This window comes from Dermacentor variabilis, chromosome 7 (assembly GCF_050947875.1).
Source record: "Dermacentor variabilis isolate Ectoservices chromosome 7, ASM5094787v1, whole genome shotgun sequence".
Taxonomy (NCBI): Eukaryota; Metazoa; Arthropoda; class Arachnida; order Ixodida; family Ixodidae; genus Dermacentor; species Dermacentor variabilis.
The window spans coordinates 136,020,577-136,038,664 of NC_134574.1; the positions used below are offsets into that span (position 1 = coordinate 136,020,577).

At 42.7% G+C, this 18,088-nt stretch overlaps 1 protein-coding gene across 1 annotated transcript; it reads left to right on the forward strand.

Annotated features, from left to right (window-relative positions):
- The first annotated feature begins 116 nt into the window (after window positions 1-116).
- Window positions 117-17,594, forward strand: LOC142587957 (kunitz-type serine protease inhibitor A-like). The gene is made up of 5 exons (XM_075699357.1): window positions 117-272; window positions 3,123-3,302; window positions 9,053-9,232; window positions 10,544-10,720; window positions 16,942-17,594. The coding sequence occupies exons 1-5, from the start codon at window positions 218-220 to the stop codon at window positions 17,007-17,009; spliced, it is 660 nt and encodes a 219-aa protein (XP_075555472.1). The 5' UTR covers window positions 117-217; the 3' UTR covers window positions 17,010-17,594.
- Window positions 17,595-18,088: the final 494 nt, after the last annotated feature.

The window sequence follows — 18,088 nt, forward strand, 5'->3', positions numbered from 1 at the left end:
ATTTTTGCAGAAAGAGAAAGAGACAGAACCCGTTAGCGAAAGGCGCACATTTTAGCGAGCCTACAGACATCGCTGTCATACTACTTTGCGTGAGGAAAGGAATAGAGAAGAGAAGGAGAGAAGGAAAAAAGATCTTCCATATATGGCCTTACACAGAACTTCATATCTGCAAGACTTCCAAGGTTCCTCTCTGCTCCAGTGATTCAAGGAGATAGCCATGAAACTTCTTATCAATGCTTTTGTCTTTACATTCTGCGTGGTTTCTGCGCATGGTAAGTGGCCGTTTTTTACTGGATAGTAAACTCACGACAAGGATAACTTTATTTCTCACATGGCGAAGTCTCCCTTAGCAAATTTTTTTGCGCCAAAAGAAGCATACCTGACATACAGGATGAGAAGGTGTAATTTGACAACTCAGTCAGTCACAAAAAAGGAAGCGTCAGTTCATAGCGATCCTGTTCAAATGCTTGGTCCTTGTGGAGCCCACATAACGTATCTCTTTACGTGTTGAACTTCCATTTGTTCCTCAGCTATACGCTAAACTTTAGCTACGTGGGTGCTCCAGGTGATTCTACGGTTCAAGGCACATATTTCGGTTTTTGTATACATAATACATTACATTATAACTTACACATCACATTATTGTATGATGTGAGGTTAGATACAATTCTTGCAGTTGTTGATCCACCGTACGAATGCCGTCTATGTAAGCACCTCCTTCGTGAGGGTTGGGAGAAATCATATTAGGCTTACAGTATTGCGCAGCTCTAGGCATCCGATATCCTATATTTCGTCATGCTTTGTTATGGCCTGTTGAGTACTGTTTTTACTCATTTACTTTTGTTTCTCGAGTGTTGAACAAATTGAAAAAAATTGGATTAAGACGGCAAATATGTGCAAATTACAATAAAATAGGGCATGTTTGCTTGCAATAAGATTTCCATAGTGCGAACTATGGCATAAACAAGGACGCTATTCTTTTCTGAAAATCGCAAGATTAATATGAATTCAAATTTGAATGACTCCATAGTACGCTGTATTTCGTATGCTGAAGTACCGTGAGTGTACTGATAGTTCATTATTTGAAACTGCAACCTTTTCTCCATGCCTGATTCGCTATTCTACTACAAGCGCCTTAAAGAGAGTCGGTCCTCTGGCGTCCCGAGTAGCCATAGTAGTGACGTAGTTTTTAGTGAAATATTGTACCATTTTCCAAGTTTTGCTTGTCCAGAATTGCATCAGCCGCCAGCTCTTACGCGTAATGTGGCTTCAGCGGAACTCTAAATATGGCACTAAACATTACATTCTCTCCTGAGTCTTTTTTTTCTATCAGGAGTTGTCAAGTGACAGTACACTTCTCGAATCAACTTCCAGGCAAATAACACCACTTGAAATTGCCCACTTTCATTTCGAAATCCATGTTAGGAACGCACTTATATTCTAATGTGGTGGCACAATGGTCCAATCGACGGGACATTCTCGTAGCACCATCCCACCTAAATAGAACAGCCGTAGTCTTCATTTCGTCAGCTTTGAAAAAGGCATAAAAAAGGGAGTATCTTAAAGGGCTTCAGACCGCGTTCAGGAATACTGAAAGGGCAAACGCGGTGCCTCAACCACGTAGTGACGATTGTGTCTAAAAAAAGATAACGATTTAGGGAAGAGAAGACAGCTGAATGCTAGAACAATAGCTCGCGTCGTCTTCCCCTCAAAGGACGCATTTCGATCGTAAAGTTCCGCATTACACGCAAATTCGCTTCAGTGGGTAATTCATCAACAGCAGTGAAGATATCCCGGGCACCGATTAATGATGGAGACAACGAAGTGCAGCCTCTGAAAACGCAAACGACAAAAAGTAATGCCACTTGAAGGCTCTGATTGGTTTAACTAGCGAGAGAATCTTGAAGTGGTAGGCGTCTCGCCGCATCATGCCACTGGTTCACGACATTTTCTTGCTTTAATATAGGCTACTCCTAAAACTTCGTTAAATATTTTTTATGGCTGAACACTCCTATTTATGGCATAACTTAAGGCGCGCACATCCGCGATACAAACAAGAAATTTGTATTGATTGACGTGCGGGTGGCTAATACGGCGAAATGCTGTCGATGAAGCGAAGTCTACAACGCCCCGCTAAACCTCCGTTCTTGCGTGCTTTTCATTGGCACACGTTCGTTTATTTTCGGTAAAAATGTTCAGCGCTATTGGGCGGCAATCCCCATTGAACAATATATTGTACTTAGTTCTACGCGAGCAACTTGTTTGCCATCATCAGCCAAACAAAAAACACAAATTTCGGTACGGCAGCTGAGAACATCCCGATTTAGGCTCACGAGCTATCAAACAGACGACACATCTCGGACGCAGCGGTGATTTACTTTTCAGTGCTTGCGTCGTGTGTGAGATGAGAGAGTAAAAACAGCCTACACCAGCATTTGCTTCTTGAGAACGAGCCCCATTATTCAGAAATTAAGCCAGTGTGTTACTAGGCGAGAATGGTGGCTTCAGTGGGCGCCGTCATGTTTGTTGACGCAAAGCTTTTGGAACCAGCATTTGGCATCGTGCTATGTTAGAAATATGGCGTGCCCGTCGCAAACGCGAAACGCTACTAGCACATGATGCGTGCGTAGTAGCAGCGATACTATTTCAATGGGGCCCCAAGACTTTGGAACTCCTACTCTTTAGTAAGAAAACAAAGCCTACCACTATTACACTAGTCCACCAAGCTTTTCCAGCTAGAATCAACATATTCAGTATGCGGCAGTATGAACTGCAACGACATTCAATAATCGGTGCCTAAACCAGATCGCAGTAATACGATCTAATCATAAATTGTTCTTTGCAATGCTACAGTATTCAATTTGGACTAAATAATATTTTCTACCGTTTCAGCAGCCACCTAACCACAAAAAAGCAAACCAATCGGGGCTACTATTTTTTTTTTCATTTTCTCATAGGGCCCACTGAAAAGATCTCAGCAGTAATTCTCGTACTTAAACTGTAAAATATTCTTCTAGTCAGTGTACACAATAGAGCACTCCCAATCGTCCCAAATCATAGGGACGAGCTAACAGATGACGGCATTCGCGTAGTCGTGTTAACGAGACTTCATAATTTTTCAGGTCAAATGCGAAGGCCAACCATCTGCCATCAACCGCCCGTAACTGGCCCCTGCCGAGCCCGTATACCAGCCTGGTTTTATAATCCTCGAACTTACTCCTGTGAAGAATTCACCTATGGCGGCTGCGGTGGAAACTATAATCGATTCGACACGCAAAGAATGTGCGAAGCGACCTGTTTACGTAAGTTTAATTATCGTCGTTTCCCTGCGACAAACGATTATTCTTGTTATTGTGACCAAGGCAATACACAATATTTTTAGTGGTACCTTCCGCGTTCGCGTACTTCTTTGTTTTTGATGCCTGATAATTCACAAAGGAAACTGTCCGAGCCAATTCGTGTTGTGCTGTCACAATGCACAAAAAATTAGCAAAAGCTACTTGAGTATTCATGGAAGTCAAGTATTATTGAGAACCTCACACTTAAGCGAGCGCGTATTCCTTGACCAACAAAATCACAAAGATATAGACGGAGTGCTTTTTAGACATTACAATTCTGAAAGATCTCCTGGGCCAGATATCATAATTGTAGTCCTTGAGCGGAAATACTGGCAATGTCGGACATACTCGCCAGAGATATCGAAGTGCATATTGAAATAGTTTACAAAAATGCACTATTTAACTCTTTTCATTTAATACTTTATGGCACATATTACAATTTACGAATTGTAGCCAATTAGTTTGCAAAACATATCCAATTTGGAAGTGCCTCTAAGGAACACATGGGTTTCCAGGTAAGCTACGTGGAATTCGCGGTAAAAAGCACAATTGTTGCAGTTCTTTTGTTTTCATTCTTCCTTTTTTTTCTTAATTCGTTTCTTTCTCAACTCATGCAGAAATGTTTTTTTTTTCAACAAACCGCCATTTTACGCATTGAAGCGCAAATGTAAAAGGCCGTCCATGTGTTTCATTGCATATTTTGGGAATAAATATCTCAAAACCGATGTCAATGTCAAAATTTCTTCAATTAGATGCGCGTTCCGAACTCAACGCCTACATTTAGTTAATGCTAATATGTGTTGTAAAGTAATCCTTATAGGTGCATTAGTGTTTAATTAGTCATGCAAGTAATATCTGTCTCTCTGACGTATTCAAAGGCGCAATCGCATTCCGCTTAAAACCTATGCACTTTGCTTGATAGCCTGTGCATGGAATTCAATCAAACGAGTATTATCTGAAGCCTGCATTCCCTGCGACACAATCAAAGTGTCAATAAAACATTCCACGAAAGCTGCTACCCAAGCGTATGGCACGGCGTAGCTACGTACACTATCAAAACAATTTATTCGATAACTTGAGAGACTGGCTCAATAGGCTACTAAATCAAGCCCAAAATCGTGTTATCCAGGCAACGTTTTCTCTTACATGGCATTGACATGGGCACAACAAGCAGAGTTGCCGCATATGGCGCAACTCTAGGCCTCTCCTTATAAGTATGCCTGCGTTTTAAAGACAAAGCTGTCTTAGCAATTTGCTATCGTCAATAATTCATCAATTCAGCCCATCTCCTCGCACGTATGCTGCAATAAACACAAAAACTAAGCAGTCAAATGCAGGCAGGACGTCCATTTGCAGATTGCCACCATTCGCCAAACAATGCTCGCGAACTCTTATGGGCAAGTTTTAATGACTGGGTCGAGGAGTTTGGTCACCAGAAATAGTTATAGAAAGCGTGTATATATGTTTGTCGTATTAGGAACCAATTTCCTGGCTCCGTGTCATTTTTAAGCGTAACACCTGTACCTTGAAAAAGAAAAGGCCCAGTGAAGAAGGCTCTCGCTTCCACTGCTTGGGCAATGCAGGCAAGCTTCGGAGTTGAGAGTATGCCTGCGCATTCCGCGAGTGAGCTCCAATCGTGTAAATGCGAACTTGTCCGTTAGAGCCTGCGTGAAGTGATTGCGTTATTGCTTGGCTCGCGTAGCAGGCACGACTGACCCACGTGTGAATTTGTGATTCTGGGCGCCATTTTCTCTAAGTACTCCGCTGACAGCTCCGTCAGCAGCATGTGCCCCGCTGCTTACGCAGCATTCCCTGCGAGTGATGTCTGGAAATATTGCTTCAATAACGCAAAGCTCTATTTAAAGAAAACATTGCCACGTCTCGCACAAATCCTGCAAATAGAGCCACTTGTAGCATGCCACAAGCTAGTTTATCAGTTACACGGGGTTTAGACTACTTAACAAGTATCATAGTGAAATCTCGTAGTACTGCCAAGCATCGGCACTCTGTTGTCCTAGCCGTAAAACAAGAACTCTGAACTGGCACCTTCCTTCCTGCCTTCAAATGCACCATCAAAAAACTTGGAGGACGCTTAAGCTTCGCCTTTAATAGTTAAGCGCGAGAGTAATCAAAGATCCCTTACTGCTTCTTACGCTTCCTGGAAACTGGAGCGTATGTAACCGTAATGTTTACCGGGAAACGCTGGTGGCGAACTCTACGCAAGGAGGCGAGCCTTCTGGTAGAAACTCAGCCACTTGTGTGGGCCGCGATTCGACCGAGGCGAGTGCCATCTGGAGGTGTTGCAAGGAACCGGGCGCGCCAATTTATGGCCTTTGAGATTAGCGCGTGCAAAGCTGGGAGGCCATTGCCGATCTATGATTGGTAGAAACGCTGGAAAAGGGCCTTCGGGTTTCTTCTTTCTTTTAGTTTACGCGTAACAAAATTATATTATCTCGTATTTTCAAGTTACAATCCGACGCTATCATGTCTGTAGCTTGTGTGTAAGTCGTACCTTGAAGCTTTTTCTACGTGTTTTAGCTTGAGAACTTCAACTATTTCAGCAACTTCTTTGTGCCCCATTGAGGACCTGGGTATGCGTGGTTGGAAGTTGGCGACACTGGATTTCCTGCGACACGGGCGCCCTTGACGCTATCGCATTAATACATGCGATAGCCGTGCCGAAAAGGCTCTTTGCCAACGCGAGCAGATGTTTGAGCAACAATTGTGTTCAAATGGGGCAGTGAAAGTTGTGAAACGACAGTGCTACTTAATAATTCTGCGCGCACTGCTTCCTAAAGCCTGTCAAACTGGGACAGTGTTTCTTGGGGCAACAATGCGCTGGACATGGTCTGCGAAAAATCATGAAGCTACGCCAGTACTTTTGGAACCACCGTTGTCTGCGCATGGCCTCCGAATTCGCGTGGCGCGCCGGGGCGTGCGTACGCTGAGAACTGCATCATGCGGCAATAGGGCTCCTGTCTTGCGCTTTGATGGATGTATGGATGGATGGATGTTATGAGCGTCCCCTTTGGAACGGAGGGGTGGGTGGCGCCACCAAGCGCTTGCTATTGCAATGCCTGATGTTATACCTAGGTTAAACAAGGAAAAAAGAAAAAGAAGACACTATGAACAGCCACAATGAAATTTTGGGATCCCCTATTGCGGACTTTGGTTTTTTACGTCACCGCTTTTTGCGTTTCCATACTTTTCTTCTACCGATCCTCCAATCGCCTCTCATTAATCTCTATTGCGGACATGTATACTTTTCCACTGCTCTCGCGCTGAACCCAACGGCTTCAAGGATGCCAGTGGTGCCGGCCATTTGACCGCTGGGCAGACGTCTTCTCATTCTAATAAAACATGCTCCATCGTTTCCCTAGCTTTACCGCAGCAAGCACAGGCTTCTTCTTCCTTCTTATATCTCGCTTTATTGGTGCGTTGTCTAAGGCATCCCGATCTCGCTTCGAAAAGTAATGAGCTTCCCTTTGAGTTATCATAAATTGTTGCTTTCCTGATTTCGTTTTTTTCCTCTTAATTAGTTACTCATGGCAAGTTTCTCTTCTTTCTGGACACGCCACGCCATCTAGTGGCACTGCCGAGAAATCCACTCGTGGCTTCAGAGATGAGAAGCGTGGCACGCCGGTGCCTGTGAACGCTGAGAACTGTTCCCTCGCTTGCAGGCAGCACAGACCTAGTTACCCAAGTTAATGTTCACACGTTCATTGAAGGGCGACACACACCTACTGGCATATACCTAGCGAGACAAGTCAGTGTTAAATATGTTCACTGAACAGCGGCATGCGCCTACTCAAACATACCCAGTTACCCAAGTTGGCATCAAACGGTTCATTGAAGACCATCGGAGAGCGATCGGCGTGCACTGGTGCTCCAAGTCGGCAGTTTATTCTGCTGAATTTAATTGAACAGTGCTACATACCTAGTCCGAGGTCGTCTCTCCTTTCTCTGTGTGTTGCTAATTTACGTTGCACTTCTAATAGGCAAAGTCGTAAATTTTCTGATGACCTTTAGGCTACTGAATATATTTTATAACTTTATGACCAAAGTAACAACTTCATAAAGACGACACTAAATTTTCTAATTATTATTTTAACTTCAATATGTTTTAGATATTAGGCAATGACGCTGCTTTTCCTGGTGCGGTGTATTTGTGTGTGAAAATTCTTCAGCAATAGCCGTAGCTTCCTCCTACTGGTTGGACAATTGTGAAATAATTTTCGTTTTCAAATACGCTATTTACGTAGCTCAATTTATTTAACAAGAATTGATACGGCTCTAGATATCGCACTGTATTGGTGATCGGCAGCGCGATAGAAGTGTAGATCTACGTAGGAGTCTGCTTCTTGTGTACACACGCAAAGTCTCATTCAGTTGATAGCATTCTCAACTCTAGTTATATCATTTCCTAGCATTAGGCATTCGCAAATGGGATAAATTCGGCAATACCTAAGAATGTCATTTCCACCGTACCATGCGGGTTTGATAAGTTGCAACACGGAAAACGTGCTTCTGCAAGGGGCTTCAAGAGAGCACCATTATCCTGCATTCCACTCCCCACAATTTTGTCTAAAGCTTCATGGCAATATTTATACATCTTTCAAAAAAGCGAGTCTATATACGTGTTAGTCATTTAACAAAAAAGGAAGTTATACATGCAGTACATTTCGCGTGGTGCAATCTTGTGAGAAGGGTGATGCAGCATTTTGTAAAAGCACTACCATTTTCATTTGAGTATTAGTCTGCCCATTCGTATGTTGCATAACTACAGCTGTGACAAGTCGTAACTTGTATTATAAGACTTATTTGTGGTAAGACCTTGGGCAACTCTTCCTAATTTAGAGCAGCAAGAAATGTTTATCATGTTGTGCGTAATGATGCTAATAAAGCTTAAATACTGCAATGCTTCAATAAAAACAACAGCTCGTAAGAACAGGTGATTCTGCTTTCGAAAGCTACGATTCGAGAGCACTGAAACGTAGTTGTCAATTTTATTTTTAGCTGCAACAGTGGATCGCCGCTGCCATAACGCCTCAGCACTCACCACAATATGCCACTGTAACGAGCGACTCTAAATTCTCTTTCTACTCGTTGAATTATCTCACTGTGACAACTGATCTGAACAACAACAACTTTATTGAAGAATAAAACTCTCAACGGGTGGAGCCCCTAGACAAGGGCCCCACTGGCTTCCACGCGCCTGATTTCAAGCAAACTTTCAATGGCGACATAACACTTCGAAATAAAGTGTTGCATAATTTTACAATAATCCCGTTCCCATTTCGATTTCTAAAATTATTAACTTGCCTAGCTCGATATTTTGCTTTACGTGGAGACGAGATCACCGGCTCGAACGTTTGCACAAACATTTTGTCCATGTCACGGTTATACCTTTTCCTGGAATTTACCGTAATTGGCGCCACATATTTTGTCACGAATCTTCAACTCGCGTATTTTTCTTCCTTCAAGTGTGACGCAAAATGAGATGTGATATCTTTATATATCGTTCTTTTCTAACCTTGCCCCATGACGTTCTTTTTTGTCTTTTTGCCATTTTGAACATTCGACATGCGCATTATCAAAGATATTATTGAAGAAACGTCATGTACAAAGAACTGCCTTTTAGTTCCATAAAAACAAATAGACTTTATTGATCTCCACACTTTCATGGTAACTGAAATTGCTTCATTAATTTTCAGCCCAAAGGGGAAGACCGAATGCCTGTGAGCAACTGCCCGAAACTGGACTCTGCCTCGCTCGCATACCAAGATGGTTTTACGATATTCGATCAAGGATTTGCAAAATTTTCACCTATGGCGGTTGTGGCGGAAACGAGAATCAATTCGATTCTGAAGGAATGTGTCAGGCGACATGCCTACGTAAGTACACACACAGAAAAAAACTTTAGTTTCGTGGCCAAAACAGTTTTGTTAATCTCACCAAGGATATAGGCGTTTTAACTATTTCCCCGTTTTTAGACACAGCCAGCGAAGCAGGCGTTCTTCTGCCATTGCTTCTTGCAAGAAATCTCCAGTCGTCGCGCGCAAACTACAAAGGTTTTGTGTGAGGCGTTGGCATTTCTGCGGCCAACGACGTTGAACTGCGCACCATTGGTCTTTGAAAAAAAATTGTGCTTGTGTGCAAAAAAGGGTGTGTATGTGCGCCGTTTATCGCGTTCAAGTCCTCCCAAGTCCGCGTGCCCGTCGGCTTGGGGCCATTTCACGGCAAGACCGCCGCACTATCGAAGCGTCTTTGACCACTACGCTGTCGTTCTCAGCGAGTTGATCGGCGCTATTACAGAGATCGTGCGTCATCTCTGGAGAATTAGTGGTAACCGTAACAGAAGAGATTAAGAAGTTTGCAGGGACGGCATGGCCACAATTAGTACATGACCGGGGTTGTTGGAGAAGTATGGGAGAGGCCTTTGCCCTGCAGTGGGCGTAACCAGGCTGATGATAATGATGATGATGTAACAGCAGGGCTGACGTCACGCACCTGGGGAGTGAATGAAGGGAAATTAAGTTTCCCTATTGCCGAACTCCGAATTTTACTGGAATATGTAAATTCAAAGATATATACCAAGCGCGCTTACCAGTGTGAGTTATTTGTTGTGCTAAGTCTGAAGTTGCGAGTCTAGCTGTGGTTTCCGACTCACTCAAACATTCCGCGCGACCCGGAAGTCCCAATTATTTCAAAGGTGCGTGGAATCTCAACTTTACAACGTTACTTGGCACTTTAGCTTTAGCAACATGTGAATTTATTTTTTTACTATGCCTGTACTGAAGAGAATTCTCAAAGCAAGCTGCTTACTGCACGATGGCATGGATTTCCAGCTCTTCCAGTCAAAAAAGGAAATGACGCGATAAAAGGAGAGAGCAGAATAATGGTAACCCAGGGAGAATACTGAGCCATCGTGCAGCTCAACAGATCAGCATCCTTCCTGTCCCGTCGCCCTGTCTTTGTACTTCTATGCGGCAGCATTTCTTTTCTTTTGAAGTACTGGAAATCTGACAGGTGTACAAGTTATGACTAGCCCAGCTTGCTATATTATTTATTATACCGCAATGTTCGTGTGCCTTTCAGGCATCAAAGACTTAGTTACTGATACGAAATAAGAAAACTGTATTTTATGAAGATTTCTCTTAAGCACTCTTTCATCTCATCGCTACTTGTTTCTGCGCCATTTGCAGCAACACATAGGAGAAAAATCGTCTGCAGCGAAGACCCAAATCCTCAACGGTGCTGGTGGGGTCCCAGATGGTTCTTTAATGCTTCACTCAGCATCTGCCAGCGGCTTCCGGTTGGCCAATGCGCACTCACTGCTAACAGTTTTCCAACATGTGTGCAGTGCATGAGTCGTTGCACGAGTAAGTCTCTTTACTTTATGCAGCGCTGATTTTCAATACCATTGCATATTTTGTATAGTGTTCAGTAATATTCTCTGGACAAAGCTGCTGATCAATTTAGAACGCAAGTGTTTCATATTCCAGAACTGGCACAGCGTACAAACCCAAGAGACACTTAGAGGAACCGTTACCTCAGTAGCTCCCAAAGGAGTGCATAAGAACGATAAAACTGTTTTGCTCCACACCGACTAAAGCAACACTGACTAATGTTTGCTACAACTTTTTAAGTAGAATATTCACTGTACAGACCATATTATTCTTTTGGGCTTCTATTTATCTTAACTTTATTCAAAATCCCGAGGTCTAAGACAAGTGAAGCATCACGTTTAAATTTCTATAACTGAGAAATAAGGAACGGTATCGTGATGGCGTAAACTCCAGCTACTGAGACATTTAAAACAGCAAATTGATGAAATACAAAAAGCTATTATAGGTTACCGATTTGTCCGTATATTTCGTGAAACCTATGGAACATATTTAGCATTTTCTTGCAGGAGTACCTAACTTCTCTTTGAAATTTTTCCGCGTATGAAGCTCTAATAGCTGGCATTTATATAATTGCAATAACTGGTATAGGTACTCATCTATAGATCTCTAAACTTTGTCGTACAGTTTGCTAAGACACGTTTAGGGCATATTCTGTCAGAACTATGGCGACCTTCTTAGTGTTTCATTCATTCATTCATTCATTCATTCATTCATTCACTCACTTAATCAATCAATCAATCGATCGATCCATGAATCAATCAAACAGTTTATTTCCACTTTAACGAGTGGAAGGCCAGAAAGTAATACCTCTACAGAGCTCGAAAAGGCTGCCTAGAGCCTGTACGGTTTAGCAGCTAAGTAGATTTTGCATTACGGTATGCCTCACATTTCAGCAAAATACACGTTCAGCCAGCACAGTGCATCATCAATAGCAGCACGCATCTGCCTTCCGTAAGGAACATTTTGAAACATAAAAATGAAAGTAAATCATCAAGTGTCCGCGCAATTTTCATACATATTTAAGTGAACGTAGCGCAGGTTAAATAGCTGATTTTCAAAACGATATCTGATGCAAAAAGAACCACCCTCGGATACAAATCAATGGTACGGGGTCATTATTTCTAAGTTTCCCGGACTTTTCAAAAATTGACGGCCGCAAATAGCAAAATCCTTGTCCTTGAACTGGATTATTTAAAGAGCAATACATTTCTAGCCCGAAAAGTCAAAACAAAGCAAAAATTAACTAATTTCCTGCCTAAATAATTACTTTATGGTACTTATTGCAATTGACAAAGTGTAGCCGATGAGCTTGGAAGACATATTCACTTGAAACGAATCTCCAGGATGGTCCCGGTTACGAGATATTATTTCGCAAAGAGTGGGAAGAAGTAGATGGGCGTTGCTGTTACTTCTGTGCTTCAATGCGTAAAAGAGCGCTTGTTTGTAGAGTAAGTGGAACAGCGGTGCATTCTTATGGTAAGTTTGAAGACGGATATCTCCAAACTGGCGTCATTCTCGAAAATTACTTCAAGTGGATGCGCCTGGCAAACTCACCGGCTACAATTCGCACATTGCAATATTGCCCGTAGACTAATGAATTAGGACTCCATTAGTCATGTTTTAAATTACTCGAATGCATCTTTTTATTTCTCGGGTAAGCAATGGCCACCTCTATAAATAATTCTTATCAAAGACTATAATGATGTGTTATCTGCAGCAGGCGATTTTTGAAAATTTCGTGTACGTTAAAATGATTAGCCCGTGATAAAATGCTTAAGTTCAGACTTGCTATATAAAATAACGTCAATTTCGCTCCGCGATATGTCATTTAAAGCAGAGGCAAGTGCGTTTTATAAAATTTGCGCACCGTAACTTGTGCGAGCTCTTCTTCTCGAAGTTTTTCTTGTGCCACAGAGGATATACTGAAGCGTAATTCTAGCAAATGAGCAGAGCGAAGGATGAAAGAGCCAACGCGGAGCGCAGCAGGGGATGAAAGATGGCGAGAGCGATGAGAGCGCGCGGAGCAAAGCGGAGTACAAGAGTATGGCGAAAGGCTGAGTAGGAAAGCGGAGTAAGAGAGTGTGGCAACAGGATGAAGAGGAAAGCTGAGTAGGAGAGTATGGCGAAATGCTGAAGAGGAAGACGGAGCAGAAGAGTATGACAAAAGGGCGAGGAGGAAAGCAAAGTAGGATTGTATGGCAGTAGGATTAGGAGGAAAGCTGAGTAGGAGAGTGTGGAGAAAGGGTGAGGAGGAAAGCGGAGTGCTGCCCGAGACGTCCTCCATGGCGGTGACCAGGCATGCGGCGACCGCGTCCAACGATACCATATAATAAAACAAAGCGCTGGCGTGAGCTTCGTGCCCACTGCGCATGCGCAACTTCGTGTGCGCCACCGCTGCTAGAGAATGTGCTCCACGTGAGCCACGTGTTCCCGCCTTCAAGCTTTCTTTCTGAAAAATGAGCGACACAACCAGTGAAAATGCTTCGTATGCCACTGCTGTAAAACGAGCTGGCCGAGCAGACTCTCAGCGCCGCCGCCAAGAGGACACTGTCGTTCAGAATCAAATTGTTTGCCACAATGTACCGCGAATTGAAAACGTAGCGGCGTTCCAAGTTCGCATTAAGGAGCGTCGTAATCGTAGCTGAATTTTTTACTTTATGTTTGTATCGTAAAGCTAACCGTAATTTATAGAAATTAAAGGCCTTTGGAAAATCAATAGTCCTGAAAAGTGGCACAGCGGGAGGATCTTGGCCCAGCGGGAGGAGTTTACAAAATACTGCATCTTGGCCACTCCGGTGTCCTTGTAGAATTATTACTGGCATGCCTTGTTGTGTGATGAAACAGGCAAGACACTACAGTTTAAACAGAGCTTTTTAGAAAGCCGCTTTTCAATCTTAATGCGATGAAGTAAGGAAGAACTATTCGAGGGCTACCTAATTTTCTTACATATTGAAGATGTCTTACTTGGAAAGGGCTGATTGTATAAATGTCTGAGACTAATGAAAAACGCATCGGACGCAGCATTTGCGCACCTTGCTCTCTTTGCGCCCTCCCATAGCGTATACTGTACCGTAAAACAATATGTTGCACGATTACATTGACCTATTACTTGAGAATAATGATGATATTGTAATGAGATCTTAATAGTGCATTTCAAAGTGCATAAGTTTATTTCCATCTGATGGCTCATGTCCCATCAGACTACAACCGACTTCGCTAGAGACAACTCGATACTCTAATGCAAAAGTGTCAAGAAGCGTTCCTTCCTGATTGCAGAGATTTAATACCGTTTGTGTGCTTATTAGAAGTTACGGCACTATCAAATATTGGATCGCAGTGTGCTGTCATTCAACAAATCAATATTAAAATTTGCACCACCGAAAACGGTTTACTCTTTCTTTCATAAACTGCTGAAAAACTATGTAATTCACGAATTCTGAAGCTTCGCCATTTGGGGGTGATAAAGAAAGGAAAAATATCGCTCAGCTGCTTATTATAAACGAAAGAAAAATATGGGAATTATTGACATTAAATAGCAGAAAGCACCACAAGCGGCATGCTACGACCTTACGCCAAATTGCATGGTTAAGAAAATACGCCTGTTACATTGGGAGCGTTAGCATGGGGCCATTTATATACCGCGCTTCAGATATCATCAGAGCATCGAAGCAAAAGCCTGACTAGTCTATGAACGCAGTAAACTCATCAACAGTTGCACATTCGTACGAGCGTGGATGTGAAAACACGTCACGGAGTTGCAAGATTAGAACTCCCAACCAGTGGTCTGGCCAGGGGGCGGTACACCGGGCACGTTCCCGCCCCCCTCAATTTATGAGTTAATATGAAGGCTCGCAAAGCCCGCCTTCTCTCCGCTCACCCTCTTCATCCCCGGTCAAGTTGCCCCCCCCCCCCCTCGAAGAAAGTTTATGGCTAAGCGAGTGCTCACATCCGAGATGTTTTTCGTCAGGATGTTCTTGTCCGCCAGCGCCTAGAACATGCACAACCGATGCAAGAGTACTGCAACTTCAGAAACAAAGGAGCATTTTACGCGCGATCTACATCTGTTATACGCACAATGCAGGCGTTGAAAAACCTCGGCGTCCAAGTACGTTGCCATTACTGCCCCTGACTTAATTCCAGCCAACAACGTTTTAACTGGAAATGGAGCATCGAGTAGCTGTTGTTCTTCGGTGTTATGTGTTCCTTTCCAAACTCGGGCCTTGAGACGCCATCGTACTCAATGGAGTGAGTAGTAAGGAGCGCTTTACGTGCTTCTGTCAGAATGTCATCACGCTTCGAACGACGCCTTAAAGCGCACAATAAGTTTATTCACTCTACTTTTCGGGATTTTGACCCTGGGACATATATAAACAACAGAGTCATCAACGACTTCACGTAGTTTATAGCCTTCATAGCTGCCGTTTCAACACAGCCATCAAGCAGACGTTTTATTTCAATGCTATTTAGCCTCCAGTAAAGCGCCACTTCACCTATCCATGCTTGCAGTCTCGGATTTTCGTGTTAAAGTTACGTTTCCTTTTCCGTGAGTTTATTTGGGTCCAGATTTGCCACTGCAATATCCTTTTGCACTTTGTATATACTGTCACTATTCATCCGAGTCATACTTTACACTCTTGTTGAAAGAGCAAATTCCATTCAGTTGGCTAGATTCAGCTTTCTTAAAAGAAACGAATTACATTTGGATTAGTTTGGTGGTATTCTATTTGGAAAATTCATGCTGTTCACATCTGTTTATTCGGACGGACGAATCAGAATTGGTCCTCAGCTTCCTCATAAATTGTTCCTGTACTAAGCATTAAATCTCCAATTTTCCAGCATATACGATGCCCCGTAAGTTAGTGGTGTGCGGAATCTGTAACTTGACTGATGTAATTTGTTGGTTAGGTGTGAACTACCTTCTTTCTTAGTCTTGCAGGATGGTCAGGCATCGACAAGTGTGATCGGCCTGGAGCATTACTGGTGACACTTAACTTTAACAGAACTTGCTCTTATCCACGTTAGTTCCTTCTGAGTACAGCGCTTTAGTTTGGCGGATTTTCCTAATTCGTTGATGATGTCAGTGGAGTGAACCCTCTCGCAGAGGGGTAAAGTCACGAGGAAAAAATCTGGGGCTGCTAGTACTGCGACAAAGACAGGAAGACCTGCTCTGAAGACTTCCATGTGTGACATGACAATTTCCATTATTTAACACATGAGACAACAGATACTTAAAGGCAAACACCGTACGTCAAGTTAGAAATTTGTATTAACCTTAGTAAAAGATGGTACAAGCTGATGATTATTTACTGTTTCTTCGATCTTTAGCTTGACAACCAATAAGCCAAAGTTGAGGATCAGCACCGTTCAATGAAAGGCAGCGAAGGATCCTACACAATTATCTGTTAGAAAAAACGCGAAATTGAACACATAGGGCAAAAGTACACTTTGTTGACTGCTTTGTCTACCTCGACAGCCTAATATAAGCAGCGGCAAAGGACGAAATGCTAATATTTTCAAAGCCTACATGTATGGTTAATTGCTTTAAGATCCAATGGGCGCACGTTCTGTGAGCATACTGTGTTAAAAATATTTACGTGTATTAACACGTCTTTGCTCTCCAACATTTTATAGAAAGATCTTACACAACTTCTTACATCAAGCGTTCGGCACTGAAAAAAAAGTGTTGTGTGTGTGTGTTGGGCTGTTGTAAATCTGCTTTGTTTGTTGGGAGTGCAATCCTGAATATTTCGCTCAGCCCCAGGCGATGATATGATGATTTTGCTTGTTGCCAGTCTTTGGATGGCCATGAGCCTCTTAGATGTTGTAAAAGAATTTCTGAACGCGCAAAATGAGATTCAAAGTATACGCCAACCTGTCATTTGACGCTGGAGATATGCCATGTTAGATGGGAAAGTGCGGCCATGGCTTGCAAGCGCCGCATTGTTTACGAAGTGTTTAATAACTAGCGGTTGGATACTCAGTAATAACGCGTCGATATAAAACATGGCATGTGTTAGCTTCCCCATTAGCTAATATCCCCTGTGAAGTGTTTCTATTGTCCTTTACTACACGTGACTTGCGCAAACCTTTTTTTTTTTGCAGTGATACGTCCGGTTCACATTAAACAGTTGCGAAGCTTCTGCAGTCGTATTGTTCTAAATTGAAATTCTGCTTCTTTTTTTTCTTTCCTCTAGATTACAACGCAAGAGGGGCGTGCCGTGAAATCTTCAGGGCACTCCCTGGACCCGGAGAGCCAGAATAAGATTTAATCCGAGGGCCTCCTTTGGATTATGGAGAGAGTAATCTAATTAATAAAGGGAAAATGAGACATCCACTCTAACTTAGCAAATTGCTGCAAAGGAAACCCATATGGATTCCTAGAAAGAAAAAAAACCTTGTCATTGAAGAAATATTCGTCCTGGTCCGGGAGTCGAACCCGGGACCACCGCCTTTCCGGGGCAGCCGCTCTACCATCTGAGCTAACCAGGCGGCAAGCAGGCAGGACGAAGTCGAATTCATCAACAACTGGAAACAAAGACAAGAGTTAGAGTCAAATTTCCATTTATAAATTACTTCTCTCCACCTTGCGGGTTTCCCAAAACTATTACGTCAGAGTAATTTATTTTTCCACAATCAATGCCTCGCTGAAGAATACTAAGTAAACCTACCTAAACATCTTTTCCAAACAATCGAATACAGCAGTATTGCCAATGAAATTATGAGAAAGGGACTGCATGACTTTCGTCTACTAACACGAAATATATTTCGTTCCTTAAAAAGCAATCCGATTTACAATGAACGAAGTCGGAACTAAATTTTGCTTTCACATATAAATGCTTGCATCAGCGCTGTCGCTTTCTTTTTAAAATTCTTGGGCACATATACATTACTACTTCCTTCGTAGGAAACTCTGGGAATCTAACGCAAGTAGTTTGTAGCGCGGTCTCAGAAGTCTTACTGTGCGCGTTTTGCAATGTATTCTTCTGAAATACAGGGCGCTTTTTATGGAATAACTATTTTACACTATAAACGACAACTTGTAGGCATAAAGCAACGCCAAATTAACTATTTACGTGCGTCTTTGTGTTTTCAGTACGCAACTCACTGTTTTAGTCGTGAGCCCGAGCGGTGCCCTATTCGGTCAATGTCACTGCGCTCCTTAACGGGTAAAGTTCATATCTGCAGTGCCGTTCCTCTAATATTTATGCCACGTTTCACCAGAAAGATATTTCTTGATCAAACAGCGCTGAAAACGAACACAAAGAGAAGAAACAAGAAGTGTGCTGTTAGCAGTCTTTCATAATTTTACAGGAGCCACCCACATAGCTCTCCCCACTTTGA

Excerpts from the sequence above, each read along its gene's own strand:
- LOC142587957 (XM_075699357.1), top strand. The coding sequence starts at position 218 with ATGAAACTTCTTATCAATGCTTTTGTCTTTACATTCTGCGTGGTTTCT. Across the intron at positions 3,303-9,052 it reads GTGCGAAGCGACCTGTTTAC|CCCAAAGGGGAAGACCGAAT; the intron begins GTAAGTTTAATT and ends ATTAATTTTCAG. Across the intron at positions 9,233-10,543 it reads GTGTCAGGCGACATGCCTAC|CAACACATAGGAGAAAAATC; the intron begins GTAAGTACACAC and ends CGCCATTTGCAG.